Here is a 17,670-nt window from a genome sequence, read left to right on the forward strand (position 1 = left end):
TTGTTTCTAGCTCAATTATACTTTGAGCTCTCATTATCATTCTTCAATTTCTGTTACTAATCATTTTGTATGTATTATGAAGTTCATATTGGAAATAAGTGTTTACATATACTTTATATGCTATCCCATGCAAAACTAAAAATATTCTCTGTTTATGTATTTTGCCACAATCAATCGATATTTAACTGCTATATGCAAGGGGGAATTGGATTCATACTCTTGTAAAAATGAATGCATGAGGAATTCTCCCTTGAACCAACAAAAAATTTGGGCAAGATGACTTTACCGGATTCACCCTCCTTAATCATATTAGAGGGTTTTCTTGGAACGGCACAATTCCTTAAGAGAAGAATCAGATTTTGGGTTTTAGGTGGCATCATCTGAACATGACAGCTCAATAAGAACACACCCAAGCCATCTGAACACATTGTTTATAAACATCGGCTCGATGAGGTTTGCACCCTTCAGAGACAAGAGGTTGACCTGTGTATTCCCGAAAGCTGAGAGTGAATTTTGGAGATACTTTTACATTTCAAAGAATACTTCTTCACTTTGCCAGGGGTATTAAACTTGAAGCACTGTATCATGTAAAATGTACTTAAAAAGGTGAAATGAGACGCAGTGATAAATGTAGAAAAAATGGAAAGTAGCCATTAGTTGCCTTAGTAAATGTATAGTTATGTCACAAAGAGCCGAAATTTTATCGACACCCGAGAGCCATCAGAGGCCAGAGTGCTACTGGCGCCTTAGAAGAAAGTCACTTCTTAGAACTATGTGTAAAGAGAGTAGTATTTGCCAATATTCACACTAACTTTCAAACTCATCCACCAAAGATAACAAAAACGGGATAAGCTGATTTCGTACGGCCTGCCAAATCTGAGAATTATACAACAAACATGGATAATTTATCAGATTTTTGTCTTCCCTTTTTTAACTCTTCTTGGTATATCCTGTTTACATATATCAAGACAAGCAGTGGTGCCTGGACTGAGCCCAGCTAAGTGTCTCACAAGACATGACGCGTTCTTGAAGAATTTAGCCGGAAGGCTATTCTTTAAAGTGTTGTTGGTTAATTCAACCCTCTCACACATTATCAAGAACAAAGTACCATGTATTGTCATGTGTAGGAATCAGAGATAAAGTGAATGATGAATTAGAAAAGCAAGTTTCTTTTTCCTTTTAGAAGATGATAATTTTAATGATTTGCGCGTGTACTGTGACTGAATTGTGTAGACGAGATTCAGCTCAACACCATGTACAGTATTAGATATGAAAATGAATTTTGCTCAGTGTAAAGTGTCTTTTTTTCATAAATGTATTGTTCATATTGTATTATCTATGCGTTTATGTTATGATAGCATATATATTTCTCTTATTCAATACTAAATTTAGAATCAATTACAAGACAGCAAAGTGTCAAAATAATTTGATGTATGAATATCTTTAATTGCAGATGGATGAAGAACCAGTCATCGAGGAGAAAGAATTATTGGATAACATTGAAATCATGCAATTGCAGAAACACATTTCACAAAGTTTGGCTCAGTTTGATGCTCTCATGTTGCCAGAAAATGCTTGTGATGAAATATATGCTAGAAAAGAGACTGTAGTAAAAGATCACTTGGAAATGAGATTTGATTTTAATCCAGATATAGATATTCATCATGGAAATGAATTAACAGATCTAGCACAGTCTTCAGATGATGAATCAAGGTCAGGTTTGGAAAAATGTCAGAAACCAACTGAAAGCCATAGTAGTCTTAATACATTAAACACAAATCATCCAGAATGTACTTTATCAAAACTTGATAATGGAGTATGTGAGGCAAATGATAGAGTCAGTGATTTTAAAGCATCAGTAACAATGAAGGACGATAATAGGTACTTACCATCTGCGAGCTTTAAGTTTGATTGTCCAATATTGGCACTTAATTACGAGGAAGAATTCAAGACCCCACAGGGCAACTTCACCAAGGGATGTAAATGGTGAGTTCTGAACATTGGTGAAGAGGTTTGATTTTGAATGTTTTAACCTTTTGGAACTTAAGAGTGGAAAAAATATCATACTGGGCATCCTATCAAGGCTTAGAATATTTATAGCATTGAGGATTAGATCAGTTGTTCTGGGATTATCATTTCTGTATTTTTGTACTGGCTTTTTTCTACATAAGAGACTCCAGTCATGGACAAAAGTCCAATCAAATCCAGGCCTTAATTTAAGTATAGAGAGGATTATGAAAGTGAAAAAAAAGAGACAAGGGAAATATTTATGAATTTTGGAGAAAATGAAAACCTGCCTTTTAAAATGCGTTAGGTCATAGTTATTGGGAAAGATATGAGAAGGTAGAGAGTTCCAAAGCTTTACATGCTCTGGTTCAGTTCAGTTCATTCTGTACATCTCTTGAAAAGAAAGTTTTTTCTACGTCTAACTGCTGGAAATAGAGATACATTTTCATAGCAGACTTTTTGAGGCATTTAAGTTAAGTCTTCAGGCATCTCCTTCAAAATAGCTCCTTACCCCTTTTTTTAGCCTTTTTCTGTACCAGTTGTGACAACTTTTGGGTTGATCCCAACAATCTGTGAATCTTATGCTGTTGAACAGCCAGGAATGAGTGTTTCATCACATCACCTCTTTGTTAGATCATGATTGGCTGAAGGTGGGCCAGTAATGAGCATGATGGGAGGATAGTGAAAATTGGGAAAGTCAGCATTTCCCTACCAGAAAGATAGAGAATGAGGTTATAACCTTATTCGTGCTTGTGGGTTATTGCCTCAGAAAGAAATGGTTTATTAAATTTCTGGACCTACATTTGTTAATCATTTTTTAATTCTATCCATAGTAAAAAAATTTAATACGACTTTGTACACGGTTTGAGTGGTACTTAGAGATGAGTCTAGTAAATTGTGGGAACAAGTGAATGTAGCTTTTCACCAATGACAAAATAGTAGAGAAAATTTTACTGCAACTGAGTGATGTGTTTGAATAATTTCCTGTTCATTTTCATGTTTCCAAGAGTTATTGAAGATTAGTTAGCTCTTTGTTCAAAACTGAACCCATAGTCAAGAAATTTAGCAATTTTGAGAAATATGCATCAATTAAGTCATTAGTATTGTTCTTACTTGTTACAGAAATTATTTGTTTTTGTTAATACAGTGCTCTGTCAATTTTATGAAGGTCACCAGATGGCTCTTGTCTGCTGGTAGGGAGTGAAGATTGCAAACTGCGGCTTCTAAGTCTACCAACAGCGGTTGTTAATGGAGAGTTTCAGAGTAAGGAATATTATGTCCTCCAGTATGCTTAAGTAACTGCATGAATATTTCTTTGTCACATAGACCTCTTCTGCATTCATAATAAGGTAACACTCAAATAATCTTGGTCAGGTATATCATTTGGAGATCCCCACACCATAAAATACTAAAAATTTCACAGTATAGAGTAAAATGTATGCTGAAGAACAATAAAATCTAATTTGAATGCCATAGAGGTGAGACATCTATCACATATCCTCAAGATATTATTGTAAACAGTGATGATTACTTCAACAGGTATGCATAAGGAAAGTGTGAAAAGAGAGAGGGAGAATTAAGAGATAAAAACACCAAAGGAATATGCACAACAGTGGTCTACCCCCCTAAAGTAGACAACTATCCTGCTGCCATGCATAGCACAGCCTCAGACTGTCCTCAGCCACTGTGCTGGACCATTGGTTGTACCCAAACATCTTACATATTCACACATTTTTTTTTTTCACTATTGGGAGATGATGGCCCAGTCATCATCTTCCAATTACTAATGCAAACTGGTGACATTAACGCTAAATCTAGACTACCAGTGTACCTCTGCTCATAGTACCTAACATCCATCACAAAAAGGCACTATTCCATCAGGTGCTCCAACTACACTCAGTGGCATCACCTCCACAGACTTTACTGTCATGAATAAGGAACTATGCACAGAACAGGACATGCAGCAACCAGACAGAAACTTCCCCCAACACATGCACCCATACCCTTATATTTGAAATAGTACAATCCAAAATCTTTTCTTCTCTGATATTTTTCAACATTTAAGTAAATGCACATCAAAGGTTACATATGTCCACATTCATTCTCACCGAAAATTATGTAAAACAATTATATAAGGTATTGTTTACCTTGTTTATATGCATATTGCAGGATCTTATCATTTATTGTGTATCCTTTACTTTTTGGTGATATAAGATATAAACAGCTTAGTTCTTTTAATAATTTTATACATACCACATGTCATATAAGATATGTAAACTTTCAATTCCTTGTAATGAATCTGTTTAGTTTTAGTTTAAAGTATTATATTATATAGAATTATAAAACCTGATTTATTATTACAGGAGAATCTTGGTTTATGGAAGAATGCAAAACGTACTCAAAGGCTGCTGTTACTATACACGAAAGGGAGTTAATATATGACTATGCATGGTATCCTTTTATGCACTCAGATGATCATCGTACTTGCTGGTAGGCATTCCTTTTACTCGTGTATAAAAATTCAGGGTCTTTGTGCAGCCCATAAATCATTCACTTATGAGTTAAGATACTTTGTTGGATATATGCATAAATGGAGATGGAAAATGTCAGAAAAATAGCCAAAATTTTCTGAACATATTTGAATCAGTGGTTGTTTTCATTCAAGATTGAGAATTTGGAATCACAGCTCACAAGATTTATTTTTCTCCAGTTTTGCTGTGACATGTCGTGATCATCCAGTTCATTTATGGGATTCCTGGACTGGCCAGCTTATCTGCAGTTATCCTTCTTATGACCAGTAAGTACTAGTCGAACTACAGTTGAACATATTTGAGTGTCCAGATATCCACAAAATTTGAAAATACATTGTCTATTTATTCCTAAATTTTAGTACCCAGAAAATGCATGTTCTTTACCAGGTTTTCCTCAATTTTTTTCTGCAACTTAAAAATTCCATGTGAGGCATAAAAAATTATCCTTGTCTGAATATATCAGTTTGTACAGGATATGTCCTTGAAATACTTAGCTTGACCGAAAAATCATGATCATGTCTATCGACAGTGGAACACTTAACATTTACTTAATAAGATGGTAACTCTAATGAATCTCATCTGACTAAAGTGTAACTTGATACATAGACTTATGTATATAATTTTCAATAGACTGAGGTGGATATTATAATGGACATTGATGAGAAAAAGTTGCAGGCCTGACCTGACAGGCTTGAAAGTCTTTGTAAAATAAGACTCCTAAAATCAAGAGTTCCTGTAGATAGTAGGAGTTAAAGTTTAGGTATCTTTGGCTCAGTTCTGTTTTAATGCATTTTTTGCATTTACTAGAAGCATTATGGACCTCCCAGTGGAAAAAATAGTAAAATCACAGGATAAATATCTCCAAAGGGTGCATTATCATTCTATGTAGGGAGTGGAAATAGGCATTTATACTGTACCCTCAAACTGCCTGACTAATCTGTAAGAGCATGCATTCTTTCATTTTTTAGGATATTAGTAAGACAAGGGGGTTAATGCTTAGAAAAGCAAGGAAGATCAACCCTTTAGAATTTCTTCACAAGGTAGTGCTAGATGTATTTGTTTATGCATATGCTAGACTTCTTAGATATCATCAGTAATATATAGAAATTATTTTCTGGATATTTTATTGACTTGTTTGTTTTTAACAGTCTTGACCAGTTGGTGGCTGCATACAGTGTTAGCTTAAATCTGGATGGTTCAAAGATTTTCTGTGGCTTTAACAAGTGCATCCGTGTTTTCCAAACCAATCGTCCTGGCAGATATTTTGACAAGATAGATACTAAGGGTGAGTGGCCTTGAAAAGGCTCATTATCATTCTTGCAAAGTGTTTCATGATCTTAAGTCTCATTCTTTTATATATATGTTATAAAAATTGTATTTTGTAGTGTCACTCATATTTTTGTCAAATATAAGGTAGCCCCTTCCCTTTTATTTCAGTGTAATTATGTTATCCATCATGCTCTGGGAAAGAGAACCTCCCCTCATTTTTTGTTATAGTATTTCTGTCACCCATGTACATATTTTATAAACGCTTTACTCTTAGTCTTTAGTGAAAGCCTGAATATCGATTCTTTCAATGTTAAACAGAATAGTAAATGTGCATAAAATGTTATATCTGAGCATGTAAGTATTGACATTTATTAGTTGCTATTTTTAAAGAATTGGCTCTTCATGATATAGGGTTTTAGTGTCAGTTAGGAAGATATGAATGATATATAGAGGAAAAACCTTAAATTGACTAAAGGTATTTAAATAGAATATAAGAAATGCCATTGCAGAACTGGCTAGAAATAACAGTTGTTGTTTCTGCTCCAGGTCACCCGGGTATAATCTCATGCATGGCCTTTAACCCACAGCTGCCAACTGTGTTTGCTGCTGGCAGCTACCTTGGCTCTCTGGGTAAGTAATTTAGTCAGACATCAATAAATCTAGTTGACTGTAAATGTGACAAAAAAACATTGTCAGTTTGCAGGTGTTTTAAGAGGCTGTTATTAGTGTAGATTGAATTTCTTAGATGGACAGTAAATCTTGCTTGTTAATAAGTAGAAAAACTTGAAGCTAGGCACAGAAGAGAAAAAACATCACATTATAGACAGTGGATGGTGTGCTTTTGTGGTATGGTACACCTTTGTGGAAGATGAATTACTGCTCAGAATTTCAATTGAGATAGTTGAGTAACTTGGAAAGGCAAGAAGCTTTAAATTTGCCCACCTTGGAAGAAATAAGAGTAAGGGATGACTTGATCACAACCTTGTAAGTTTTTAAATAGGTTAATGGTGTAGACAGAAGACAGTTCCTCAAAAGATGTTGGGATAAGACAAAAATCAGAGGTCATGTATGAAATCAAGCAAGAAACTTATTTAAAAGATGTAAAGTACATTTATAGTATAAGGGTAGTGGACAAATGGAATGAAATTACTGAAGACATGATTATTGTGAAACACGCTTTAGGATATTCATAGATGAATTGTTCATTTTATTTTTTTCCATCATGGACTGACAGGTCTTTACAACTCTCAGAATAATAATCTGTTTTGCCGGATGGAGGGTTGCTTGGGCGGTGTTACTCACATCCAGTTCTCTGCAGATGGTACCAAACTCTTCTCTGGAACCCGCAAGGTATTGTTTGTGTGTGTGTGTGTATGGTAACCTCATTTTTGCTTCATTTTTGTGTATACAGGAAGGAACATTTATGCTAATGGGGCCCCACCTCACCCCCTTATTTTCTTACACACTTTCTTGAGCTTTTTTTTTGAGCCTGTAAATGTTCATTGCATACATTTTATCTTCTCCTAACTGCTATCTTATTTCTGAAGTATTTTCTCACTTATTTTCTGGCTCTTTTATATTTAGATGCTTGTTGTGCCTTCACATTAATCATATCCTTCTTATTCCAAAGAACTGCTCAATACTAATATTGCCACATTGATCAACAAACTTTTAGGGTGTAATCAGATCTCCCCTTTTCCATCCATCATATATTTGATCAGTTTCATATCACTGGGTTCTGTGCCCTCATGATCCGCCTTTTGTGTGTGTGTGTACACATTCTTATTAGCACTGTAACTCATAATTATACATGATAAAATGTTCATAAACTTGCATATCAATATGTAGAACTGCTTTCATTGCAAATGCTGTAAGTTTTGATTGCTGAATGACGAGAAGCTCAGACTTATAAATATCACGGAAGAAACATTTTTGCACGTTGATGAGCTGGTTAGCTTTTTCATTTCCATATGTTTGCCTCATAGCAGGATAGGCAGTTCCCCTTGTTTAATCATTATGGAAGGAAGTTCTGAATGCATAATTAATTGGAGTTTGCAGTGCATTTACATGCAAATATGTTCCATAGATTTGACTTCAGCTCAGTTCCTTAAGGATGACTTAGGAATAATCATAAAGATTTATATTTTTTTTCCTATAAATATCTGACATAGGTAACTGGGATGTCACCCATATTTGCTGTTCATATAAGTTTTTATTGTAGTTACTTTTGATTTTCAGAAACTTCAAACTGATCTCATTAAATTTCCTTATGACTGCGGTGACTTTAATAGTGTGCAATTTTTTAACTTATTTAACTTATTCTGACTATGCTTTTCTTTCAAGAACAATGAAATTCTATGTTGGGACATGAGAAATATTGGAAAAATATTATGTGGATACAGACGAGAAGTGTCTACTAACCAAAGGATATATTTTGACTTGGAACCACAACTTTGCAGATATCTCATATCAGGTATGCTTTATCACCATCCATTTCTGTTTAATGTGTTCTCAAAACAGTTTTTTACTCTTGCACAAAGTCTGCACATATATGTTAGCTATGGAGGCCCAGGGAATATTTTCATATCCAAGAACAAGAAGAGTGACAGCATAACACATCCATTGCATACCATCTCTATGCAAAGCACTTCTGAGTGCTTTAATTTCAAAGTTTATGTTCATGTAGTTGAAGTGGAAGGTTTGCTGACAAGTTATGTACGTGATTCCCTGTTGACTTCTCAAGGCAGACTTGCTTATAAAAAAATAATCTTAAATCATATTTCATATAATTTTATTCCAATCTTTTGTACATCAACAATTGATGGTATTTTCTTTTAGTGTCGTGTCCCCTCTGCTTGTATTTGACTTTGTACATAATCAAACTATAGTCTTACATTCTTTTGCTCATGTTATCTCCTCTACTTGCCTTTAAAATCAATGCCCTATCATATTCCTTATTTCTTTGTTTATTTAATCATTTGACGTCAGATCTCTTGCTCTCTAGTTTACAGTAATTCCACCACCATCACATTTCTTCTTTTCCTTCTTCTAGCAAATTTCCTTGTTTCTTTGGATTTATATATCTTTTCTCATTTTCATTTCTGTGTCTCTTTTCTTCCTCCTCATGACCATTTCTGTATGTTGGATTTAGGTAGGAGTAATATTGGTCATATTTATTTCTGCATAAGATCTATCTTTATTCTTCTCCCTTCATGGTTTTTCTCATCATTGATCTTAGGGATTTTTTTTTTTAGCTGAGATGGCACGGGCAGCTAAGGCACTAAAATCAAGGTCATCCCATCAATGCTATATATATATGAGTGGATGGACCGTTCTTCATGTTTCATGGCGTTACCTCACTGACGCTGGAAACAGCTATTATGTATAATGAATAAATAAATATATAGGGGAGATGTTATTTCATGTTATTTTAAGTGCTACCAGTAGTATACATCTCCACAAACTCACTGTAATAGCAATGTCGGTAAACTATTTACTGTTAAATATATAGTATTATAGAGCCCTCATTACAAACAAAAGCCTTTAGAAAAAGCCAGCATCACAAATTTATAGATGTTATAAACATTTGCACACAACTGTCTGTTAGCTGTATGTGTGTAGTTCACCTCAGGAATACTGAGAGAGCTCACCATGCATATATGAAAATGCTGAGATGACAACCAGCATTGTGACTTCTTGAATCGCCAGAATAGAATAAATCACAAAATGATCACCAGAGAGCTATGTAAGAGGTATACTACAACAATATCATGACCTCTTCCTCAAAAATGAAATATCAGGTCCAATATCAAGTCATAGGCCATCTACCCCAGGTACTGTTCTTTAGGCAACTGTCTGTTAGCTGTATGTACCTAGTTCACCTCAGGAATACTGAGAGAGGTCACCACGCATATACAAAAATACAAAAATGCTGAGATGACAACCAGCATTGTGACTTCTTGCATCGCCAGAATAAAATAAATCATAAAATGATCACTGGAAAGCTAGGTAAGAAGTATATTACAACAATATCATGACCTCTTCCTCAAATGTGACATATCAGGTCCAATGTCAAGTCATAGGCCATCTACCCCAGGTACTGTTCTTTATGCATTACTAGGTCAGGCAGTGAGCCTTATTCCTCACTTAACTTTTATTCAAATAACTCTTTGTACTATTTTTGTGTTATTCCCCCAAAAGAGTTCTTGAAAATATGACAAAAGCTTGGACAATTTTAGACTACTTTCATCTCTCATATCACTCTATCCATATATATTATCCATATTTTTTTTTTTTTTTTTTTTTTTTTGCTTTGTCGCTGTCTCCCACGTTTGCGAGGTAGCGCAAGGAAACAGACGAAAGAAATGGCCCAACCCACCCCCATACACATGTATATACATACGTCCACACACGCAAATATACAATACCTACACAGCTTTCCATGGTTTACCCCAGACGCTTCACATGCCCTGATTCAATCCACTGACAGCACGTCAACCCTGGTATACCACATCGATCCAATTCACTCTATTCCTTGCCCTCCTTTCACCCTCCTGCATGTTCAGGCCTCGATCACACAAAATCTTTTTCACTCCATCTTTCCACCTCCAATTTGGTCTCCCACTTCTCCTCGTTCCCTCCACCTCCGACACATATATCCTCTTGGTCAATCTTTCCTCACTCATTCTCTCCATGTGCCCAAACCATTTCAAAACACCCTCTTCTGCTCTCTCAACCACGCTCTTTTTATTTCCACACATCTCTCTTACCCTTACGTTACTTACTCAATCAAACCACCTCACACCATATATATGTCAAAAAGCCATGGTGTCATAACACACCCCTGCCTTACAGTCACATGTAGCTCAACTCTCAATTCACTCTTACACATGCATTTGCCTTTACACCATCCAGTAGTTGTCTCCTTACCCCATACATCCTTAACACGTCCCATACAGCATCCCACTTAACTTTGTCACGTGCTTTCTCAGTATAACTTCTTTCCTTTCACAGTCTTTTCCACAGAAAAAATCTGATCTACACATCCTCTAGCTTTCCTGAAACCCCCTTGCTCTTCACTTATTCTGCATTAACACCACCACCCTAAATTTTTATATGTGTTACCTGTCACCTCTGCAGTTCTATTTTTGTGAAAAGCTATTGTCATCAAAATTATATTTTGACAGGAAGTACCAAGGGTCAGGTTTTAAAGTGGGATCTAGAACCTGGTAGTGAAATCATTTTAGAAGATGACGATGTACCTATCATGCTGCCATCAGCATCTTTTAATGCCCACAAAGACTGCATTAATGGAATAAGGTAAGTAAAGATTGTAGGAAACTATAGCCACACAGTAAAGTGGTGGTTTAGTGTATCAAATACATGAATATAAGTTTTGAGAGAGGCAGATGGAAGGTTGTCAGATCACTTCTTGGTGGAGATGAATGTGAAAGTTTGTTGAAGCTTTAGGAACAGAGGAAGTTATATGGGTGGGAAAAGGGTAATGAAAGTGAGTGAGCTAACAGAAAAGAGGCTTGTGTGAAGAGATATCAAGAGAGATTGTGTGGAGAATGGAAAAAGGTGCGAGTAAATGAACTAAAGGAGTTGGCAAGGAGTGAGTCATTTATGGAAGCAGTACTTACAAGTGTATGAAATGTGTAGCAGGCGGATGGTTGGATGTGGGTGCGTGAGAAAGGAGAGCAAGTGTGAAATTAAGCTCAAGATCAGGAAAGAAATAACACCTTCCATACCCTCCCCACACGTGCCAGCCACTTTACCTCATGCTGTGTTAGTGTGAAAAGTGTATCAATTCCAAATACGTTCATGTTATTCACCACCAACACTCTGCCTGAAAATGAAATGAATGTCACTTAAAAATAGATTCATGTGAAAGAAAAGAAAAAGGTCTCCCCATCTTCTATTTCTGTTGAAAGTTATTAAATGTATATACCATCCACATCTTCCACTCCTCATTCATTGGTGTACCAGACCATCACAGAGGTTATTTATATAACTTCCAATGTCTTTCCTTTGAATGCTAATCTGTTATTTCATAATTTTCCCATTGTAATTGATTTTCTGGGTCATGCCCCTCATTCAAGGGTAAAGAAAATTATAGGAGATAAAATGTGTGTGTATGTGGAGGAATAGTCCCAACAACATTGTGTAGATTTTTCGTTGGCCATAAGTACAAAAGCAGGGAAGAGTGTGGATGTATTGGAAAGGAAGTGCTTGAAGATATGTGGCATAAGGTGAATTGATCATGTAAGAAATGACTATCAGTGAAGGGTGTTGTAGTGAGGGTAATCTGATTGAGAGGACCTACCAAGGTCTGCTAAAAATTTTGATATATGGAAAGGATGAGTAAAGAGAGACTGACTCAAAAGGTTTGTGTCAGCATTGATAGGAGCAACAGGGAGGGGTACACCAAAGAGGAATTGGGAGGATGGAGTGAAGGAGCTCTTTGAATATTGGGCCTTGAACATTCAGGAGGGTGAGAGATGTGCATTGGATAAAGTGAGTTAGAGCATTATGATATAGGGAGAGCACTGTTCTATTAATGGGCCCAATGAGAGCATATGAAACAGTTATGGTAAATTGTGGAATAGTCTGTAGGTCTCAGCTTTGGATAGTAGTCTCTAGTTTTGCTACATATACTTGACAGTTAGAGATTGGATATGTGTGAATGAGGCCATTGTTTATGTGTTTCTGATGCTTCTTCTCTAAAGAAGGATAGACAGTTTGGCATGAAAATGAGAATTATAACACAGCTTAGATAAAGATGTTAAAAGACATGAATTTTCCTTTTGCAGCGTACATCCATACTACCCAGTCATAGCTACTAGTTCGGGACAGCGACATTTTCCAGAACCAGAATCAGAATCTGATTCTGACAATAATTCTGAAAGTGAAGTAGAAAGACCACTGTTTACTCGGAAGAAGATAGTGCAAGAGAACACAGTGAAGTTGTGGTGGCTTGGAGGATTATGATGTTTATAGGACTAGGGCTTGTTCTAAAATTTTCAGGTTATTGAAAATCTTGATTATTAATTAGTACTTGGAATTTCTTCATGTTGGATGGTACATCTTGTTTCATGCATCAAAAATTGTGAGAATAACTCATAGCCAGGTGAGCAGGTTCTTAATCAGGAATACTTTGGAAGTGTTCTTTCAATAAAAATATATAAAAAAGTTACCTTAGAATTACAATGCCAAGATTTTTTGTTTTAAAGATATAGGGTGTTTTGGTCAAGGTGGTGTGCAAAGTGAGAGGGTAAGGGAGAATGATTTGGTAAACAGAGAAGAGGTAGTAAAAGCTTTACGGGAGATGAAAGTCGGCAAGGCAGCGGGTTTGGATGGTATTGCAGTGGAATTTATTAAAAAAGGGGGTGACTGTATTGTTGACTGGTTGGTAAGCTTATTTAATGTATGTATGACTCATGGTGAGGTGCCTGTGGATTGGAAGAATGCTTGCATAGTGCCATTGTACAAAGGCAAAGGGGATAAAAGTGAGTGCTCAAATTACAGAGGTATAAGTTTCTTGAGTTTTCATGGGAAATAATATGGGAGGGTATTGATTGAGATGGTGAAGGCATGAATGGCGCATCAGATTGGGGAAGAGCAGTGTGGTTTCAGAAGTGGTAGAGGATGTGTGGATCAGGTATTTGCTTTGAAGAATGTATGTGAGAAATACTTAGAAAAGCAAATGGATTTGTATGTAGCATTTATGGATCTGAAGAAGGCATATGATGGAGTTGATGAAGATACTCTATGGAAGGTATTAAGAATATATGGTGTCGGAGGCAAGTTGTTAGAAGCAGTGAAAAGTTTTTATCGAGGATATAAGGCATGTGTACGAGTAGGAAGAGAGGAAAGTGATTGGTTCTCAGTGAATGTTGGTTTGTGGCAGGGGTGCATGATGTCTCCATGGTTGTTTAAATTGTTTATGGATGGGTTGTTAGGGAGGTGAATACAAGAGTTTTGGAAAGAGGGGCAAGTATGCAGTCTGTTGTGGATGAGAGAGCTTGGGAAGTGAGTCAGTTGTTGTTCGCTGATGATACAGTGCTGGTGGCTGATTTGGGTGAGAAACTGCAGAAGCTGGTGACTGAGTTTGGTGAAGTGTGTGAAAGAAGAAAGCTGAGAGTAAATGTGAATAAGAGCAAGGTTATTAGGTACAGTAGGGTTGAGGGACAAGTCATTTGGAAGCTCCCAGTAAGTTTGAATGGAGAAAAACTGGAGGAAGTGAAGTGTTTTAGATATCTGGGAGTGGATTTGGCAGCGGATGGAACCATGGAAGCGGAAGTGAATCGTAGGGTGGGGAAGGGGGTGAAAGTTCTGGGAGCATTGAAGAATGTATGGAAGACGAGAACGTTATCTTGGAAAGCAAAAATGGGTATGTTTGAAGGAATAGTGGTTCCAACAATGTTATATGGTTGCAAGGTATGGGATGTAGACAGAAATGTGCAGAGGAGGGTGGATGTGCTGGAAATGAGATGTTTGAGGACAATATGTGGTGTGAGGTGGTTTGATCGAGTAAGTAATGAAAGGGTAAGAGAGATGTGTGGTAATAAAAAGAGTGTGGTTGAGAGAGCAGAAGAGGGTGTTTTGAAATGGTTTGGCCACATGGAGAAAATGAGTGAGGGAAGATTGACAAAGAGGATATTTGCGTCAGAGGTGGAGGGAACGAGAAGTGAGAGACCAAATTGGAGGTGGAAAGATGGAGTGAAAAAGATTCTGAGTGATCGGGGCCTGAACATGCAGGAGGATGAAAGGCGTGCAAGGAATAGAGTAAACTGGAACGATGTGGTACACCAGGGTCAACATGCTGTCAATGGATTGAACCAGGGCATGTGAAGTATCTGGGGTAAACCATGGAAAGTTTTCTGGGGCCTGGATGTGGAAAGGGAACTGTGGTTTCGGTGCATTATACATGACAGTTAGAGACTGAGTGTGAATGAATGTGGCCTTTGTTGTCTTTTCCTAGCGCTACCTTGCGCACATGCAGGGGGAAGGGGTTGTCATTTCATGTGTGGTGGGGTGGCGACAGGAATGAATAAGGGCAAACTATGAATTATGTACATGTGTATGTCTGTTTGTGTATATATATATATATATGTATACGTTGAGATGTGTATATATGTGTATGTCTGTTTGTGTATATATATGTATACGTTGAGATGTATAGGTATGTATATGTGTGTGTGTGGACATGTATGTATATACATGTGTATGTGGGTGCGTAAGATGTGTAATCATATAGAAATACTTAAGAAAATGCATGGCAGAATGAGAAATAATTATGGTATTGCATAGCTGTAGATACTGCTATCCATGGTTGAGAAGACATGGTTATGTGAAAGATGAATCTTACATATCCTGTGAATCTTAAAAGTTTGGAGGATCTGGTGACTACAGGAAGACAAACAAAGTCAGATATGTGTTACAATGTTCATTTACTGTTGTATTAATGGTCCAGTGAGAACAGTTCTAGCACATATCATGGGTAGAGGAACTGCAGTGAAAATTAGTAAAAAGGAGTTGAAACAGGTAGTGCAATTTCAGGTAGATAATGGTACTGCTATGTGAATCCTCACATGAGTTGAAAAAAGTCATAAAAGAATTCTAAAGAGGAAACAAAAGAAATCTTAAGGTAAAAGGAAGTAAAAACAAGGTTTTTGTATTCCAGAAATGGATTATCATTACAAAATTGTCTTTTTTTTGTCCTATTAAATTTATGATTATAATATTTTAAGACACTTTATTTTCCAAGCACATTGCCTAATTTGTTAAGACTTCTTCACTCTTTAAAGTTCCTTTGGAAAATCTTATGAAAGCATTATGTTAGCATGACTCTTGTCCTTAACAGCCTTGTCATCAGCAGTGGATGTACAACATGAGTGAATATTTCCTAAGAAATTTTGCTCACAAATAAGCTAATCACAGAATACCATTAAGAAGCACCATCTTTTAGAAACTGAAACACAAAAAGGGAAGGGTTTCCAACCTCAATTCCTGTCCCCTCTTAGTCACCCTCTTCAATGCTACCTAGCTAATGTGGGAAGTGGCAAACATGTATGTATGACCACTGAAAAGCCTATCTTAATTTAAAGAGAGTGTAGGAAGCGTGGGTCCTGAGTGAAGTGTGCCATGTTCCCACCAACGGGTCAGTCTCAAAATTACCACCACTGTGTGCAGATCTGTGCAATTTGGATGTCCCTGCTAATGTGATTTCCCTGTGACCTCCGGCATTATGTTTGTTAATATGGCATCCAAACATCTAGCAACATTTTCTCCTACTACAGAACTGGCAATTAAATGGAAAAGAACCTCTCTGACCTTAGAAATCTTACAATGCACTGATGCTGGTGAGGGAGCATCAGCACAGTAGAAAGTGCACCAAAGCTTCAGTGAGGGTTGGCAGGTGGAGTAAGCATGGGTTCTGGGTGGAGTGCACCATGTTCCTGCCTATGATTGGGTTAGTCTTGCAGTTACCACTGTTTTGTGCTGACCTATGCTACATGTGCAATTTGGGTGTACCTGCTAATGTGCTTTTTCTGCAACTCATGTTTGTGTTTGTTAATATGGCATCCAAAAGTCAAGCAACATCTACCCTAGAACAAGCATTTAAATGGAAAAGAACCTCTTTGACCTTAAAAATGAAGCTAGAAATATCACAATACACTGATGCTGGTGAGGAAGCATCAACGCTTGAGCATCCTTACAACCTGGGTAAATCTACAATCCACAACATAAAGAAGAATGCAGAAAAAATTCCAAGTGCTGTTGTTCACTCTACACCTCTGCCTACCAAGGTAACCATAAGGGTTAGAAATCCAGTTATGAAGAAGGTGGGGAACATGCTCTTGTTATACATAAAGCATGAGACGGAGAAGCAGCTTAAGTAACCTTCAGCTCAGATTTAAAGCTCTGAATATTTATGAGCAATTATGTAAAGAACAGAATGCAGCTTAGCCAGAGCCATTTCTAGCAAGTAAAGGATGGTTAGATGAGTTTATTAGACATCAGAAGCTGCATAATGTGAAGATAATGGGAGAGTCTGCCTGTGGTGACCACAAAGCTGCAGCACACATTTCCCATTTTTCTATGTTTATTGATTGGCTAAATGTGATTTCGCCTTGTGCAAGGTTTTCGTAGAACATAAACCCCACATAAAGCCGTGATGGGTGTACTTATTTCCAAAAGAAGGGAGAGAAGAGATCAGTGGAGAATTTTTTTTCTAATGCTTCTCCATCTTTTCATGATACTACCACACCTCATGGGAACTAGTGAAGATGTATGAAGAAGAAAGAATATGGACACAAATCCATGGGATGGGAAAAGCTGGTGTGGTAGCAGATGCTTTGGTGATACACAGTCCTACAATATTCTGTGTTGCTAAGCAGCCGGGGGTGAGTGGATCACTGACTTCATCATTATGGCTGTTCCTGATTGGCCAAAAGTGGGCCTAAAATGAGTGAGCTGCCACTAACTCCCTTAAGTATCTACCAACTATGGGTACCTTCGACAAGATTTTGCCATGATGGCAGAGCTAGTGTGTAGCAATCCTAATTTTATTAGAGATTATCCTTAAAGATCCCTAACGCACGCAGGACACACCACAGTTGAGAAAAGAGCTTTTACTTTTTCTGAGCTTACATTTTCTATACCTGCTTCCCAGTGAGTAATGTAACTTTCATAACTTTAGGCTGAAATGAAAACTAATTCAGCTTTTGTTTGAAATTTCAGGATTTTTAATACTGAATATTGATTTTCAGTTGTTAGATTGGTAACAGCAGCTTGTAATGGATAATTAACTGTTCAATAAAAAAAGTGTATACCTCAAGAACAGCTTTTAAAGTACAAA

General features: G+C 36.9%; 2 protein-coding genes across 2 annotated transcripts; both read left to right on the top strand.

Annotated features, from left to right (window-relative positions):
* Positions 1–452: 452 nt before the first annotated feature.
* Positions 453–13,782, top strand: WDR79 (WD repeat domain 79). The gene is made up of 11 exons (XM_071687388.1): positions 453–477; positions 1,454–1,986; positions 3,176–3,270; positions 4,371–4,497; positions 4,718–4,804; positions 5,687–5,823; positions 6,354–6,437; positions 7,042–7,157; positions 8,151–8,280; positions 10,994–11,126; positions 12,620–13,782. The coding sequence occupies exons 2-11, from the start codon at positions 1,454–1,456 to the stop codon at positions 12,795–12,797; spliced, it is 1,620 nt and encodes a 539-aa protein (XP_071543489.1). The 5' UTR covers positions 453–477; the 3' UTR covers positions 12,798–13,782.
* A 2,542-nt stretch (positions 13,783–16,324) lies between these two features.
* LOC139762563 (putative CENPB DNA-binding domain-containing protein 1) lies at positions 16,325–16,711 on the top strand. Its single transcript, XM_071687594.1, has one exon. The coding sequence runs from the start codon at positions 16,325–16,327 to the stop codon at positions 16,709–16,711; it is 387 nt and encodes a 128-aa protein (XP_071543695.1).
* The last annotated feature ends 959 nt before the right edge of the window (positions 16,712–17,670 follow it).

The sequence above is a fragment of the Panulirus ornatus genome, chromosome 43 (genome assembly GCF_036320965.1).
Source record: "Panulirus ornatus isolate Po-2019 chromosome 43, ASM3632096v1, whole genome shotgun sequence".
Lineage (NCBI taxonomy): Eukaryota > Metazoa > Arthropoda > Malacostraca > Decapoda > Palinuridae > Panulirus > Panulirus ornatus.

Excerpts from the sequence above, each read along its gene's own strand:
- WDR79 (XM_071687388.1), top strand. The coding sequence starts at position 1,454 with ATGGATGAAGAACCAGTCATCGAGGAGAAAGAATTATTGGATAACATT. Across the intron at positions 7,158-8,150 it reads TCTTCTCTGGAACCCGCAAG|AACAATGAAATTCTATGTTG; the intron begins GTATTGTTTGTG and ends TTTTCTTTCAAG. Across the intron at positions 11,127-12,619 it reads GACTGCATTAATGGAATAAG|CGTACATCCATACTACCCAG; the intron begins GTAAGTAAAGAT and ends TTCCTTTTGCAG.
- LOC139762563 (XM_071687594.1), top strand. The coding sequence starts at position 16,325 with ATGTGCAATTTGGGTGTACCTGCTAATGTGCTTTTTCTGCAACTCATG.